The sequence below is a fragment of the Octopus bimaculoides genome, chromosome 1 (genome assembly GCF_001194135.2).
Source record: "Octopus bimaculoides isolate UCB-OBI-ISO-001 chromosome 1, ASM119413v2, whole genome shotgun sequence".
Lineage (NCBI taxonomy): Eukaryota > Metazoa > Mollusca > Cephalopoda > Octopoda > Octopodidae > Octopus > Octopus bimaculoides.
Window position 1 is genome coordinate 108016747 of NC_068981.1, and position 2215 is coordinate 108018961.

The window sequence follows — 2215 nt, forward strand, 5'->3', positions numbered from 1 at the left end:
CACTCCAACAATCAGAATATATAGTCGTCCCTGGTTTGATAATTTTTTTAATAAGTGGTAGAAGAGTTTCAGAAGAACGGTCTAAAGACTAAAAACCTCTTTTTATCCTCCATTGTATTTGCGCTTGCACATCATAGATTCATCTATTTCTACAGTGTGCCTAAGTCCACCAATTTGGTAGGGGTTACGCAAAAGATAATTTCTTGTAATGTCCCTCATGTTCTGATACCATTGAACAACAGTAGATTTTGAAAGACTGACTTATTAATATTTCCGCTACACATTCATTCTATCATAAATGCGTACATTTGTATATGTTAGAAATCCAGAATATTTCTCTGCTCATCACAGTGAATGTGTGTTCATTGTGTTTTAAACGATATTAACTACGGGACAAAATCGAAGATATGATCGAAATCTTTCACACAATGAAACAAGTTCCAGTGTTACGCTTTAAACAACCTTAACTATGTACGAGATGGCAGATATAATTGAAATCTTTAACACACTGTAATATTGATACATCAAAATAGGGACAATTTATAAAACGTGGTATTTTCACAACCCTGCCAGTCTTCAATAATTTGCCTCACCTCTCATTTTTTTTTTATGTAACTATATTTGCACCTTCCTACATGCATTGAATCCTTGTCTCACGTTCCCTGCGTATGAATGGGTCCTAATAACAAACAAATGAGCGAATTATTATAATTATTACAAGGGTGTAACGATACAGAATCGGTAAATTGGTGTGAAAATGTTCAGTATTTAATATTGACTTTTTTTTTTTTAGTTCCCATCCTACCAAAATCAACGTCCATCACATTACATGGAATACACGAAGTCAAATTGTAATATTTAGTTTCGTTTCAATTGCATGGATTTCTTTTCATTCTGTTGAGTATAATAACTGGAATATCATTTCAGTTGACACTACTATCATAAAAGCCCCCTCAACTACAAAAGACAGTAATTAAAAAAAACCGACTTGCTTTCAATCAGAAGGAATCATCACAGTTGTTATAATTAGATATTTGGACAACACGAAATATAATTTGATTAATCCAGAATTAAAGAATATGTAATTCTGTGCACATAGAATAGTATCCCATCTAACATTGCGCTGAGATAATGGCGGGTGAAAGACGTACTGGATTTACTGATACAGAAAAAACGGAAAATACTGGTAATTTTATTAATGAATACAACTTTATCTATGATTGAAGATAATTATCTAACTATACTTCGTTATTTTTTTACTATTTCAATGCGAATATGTTATTGATTGTGGTTTCCTTTGAATCTATACAGCATGTTACACTTCCTAAACAAGAGCATTAACATGTTTGTTTATTTTTTGAAATATTTCTTTAAAAAAAGTTCCTCTTGGAAATATATTTTACATGTAATCATTTTTAAACGAATTGATAAGCAATGTAAAATACATAGCAAACTCCACCATGTTGAGCGTATTATTGGAAGCAGTAATTTTAATTATCTAGTTATTTACAATTAGATTTGACCGACCAAGTATCTATCAACGACATTCTTGGATGTTTTCTTAGTTTGGTACGATAATTGGAAATATGAAAACTGGTCGGTCATATATTTTAAAACTCGTTTTGTTATTGTTAATTAACAAAGGTCATTAAATATCTATGGGTAAAAAATTGTAAAAATAACCGATAAATAAAATACCGTTAAATTGCCTAAATCGCTTATGAGCCAAGATGGCGCGAGAATATTCTCTTTTATCTATTAAACATCTGTGTTTTAGATAGGAATCATTAACCTATGTTAAACTTAATTCGTATCAGTGGATACCGAACTGAATAGATATTTCTTATGTTCGTCAACTAACAATAAATTTGTATATCACCTCTTCTAGGAGGTGTACTTCTGCTGTTCTTCATGTCTTGCATATTTAAAATAATTAGTAAACAAAATTTAATAATTTATTTTAACTCTGACCATCTTACTATTTCGTTTATCTTGTTTCTAGCATTATGGAATTTTTTATTTCTCCGATTTACAGTTTCTTGTAGGTTATCGTTTGAACTATTCATTGTTTATGTTTAAAACACTCACACACATAATCGGTCAGTTGTTCATAAGTCCGAAAAAAAAAAGCACTCTAAAATCTTTTGAGCAGTTATATTAACTACATTATATGTATATAATTTAAATAACATCTTGGGCGTTTGTCTCCATTTTC

At 30.5% G+C, this 2215-nt stretch overlaps 1 protein-coding gene across 1 annotated transcript in view; it reads left to right on the forward strand.

The window, feature by feature from the left end:
* Positions 1–181: 181 nt before the first annotated feature.
* The window catches only part of LOC106883738 (pre-mRNA-processing factor 39), a 44065-nt gene continuing 42031 nt past the window's right edge, over positions 182–2215 (forward strand). Inside the window, exon 1 of the mRNA XM_014934852.2 lies at positions 182–1186. Coding sequence (XP_014790338.1) covers positions 1132–1186 — 55 coding nt within the window. The 5' untranslated portion in view covers positions 182–1131. The remainder of the gene's footprint in view (positions 1187–2215) is intronic.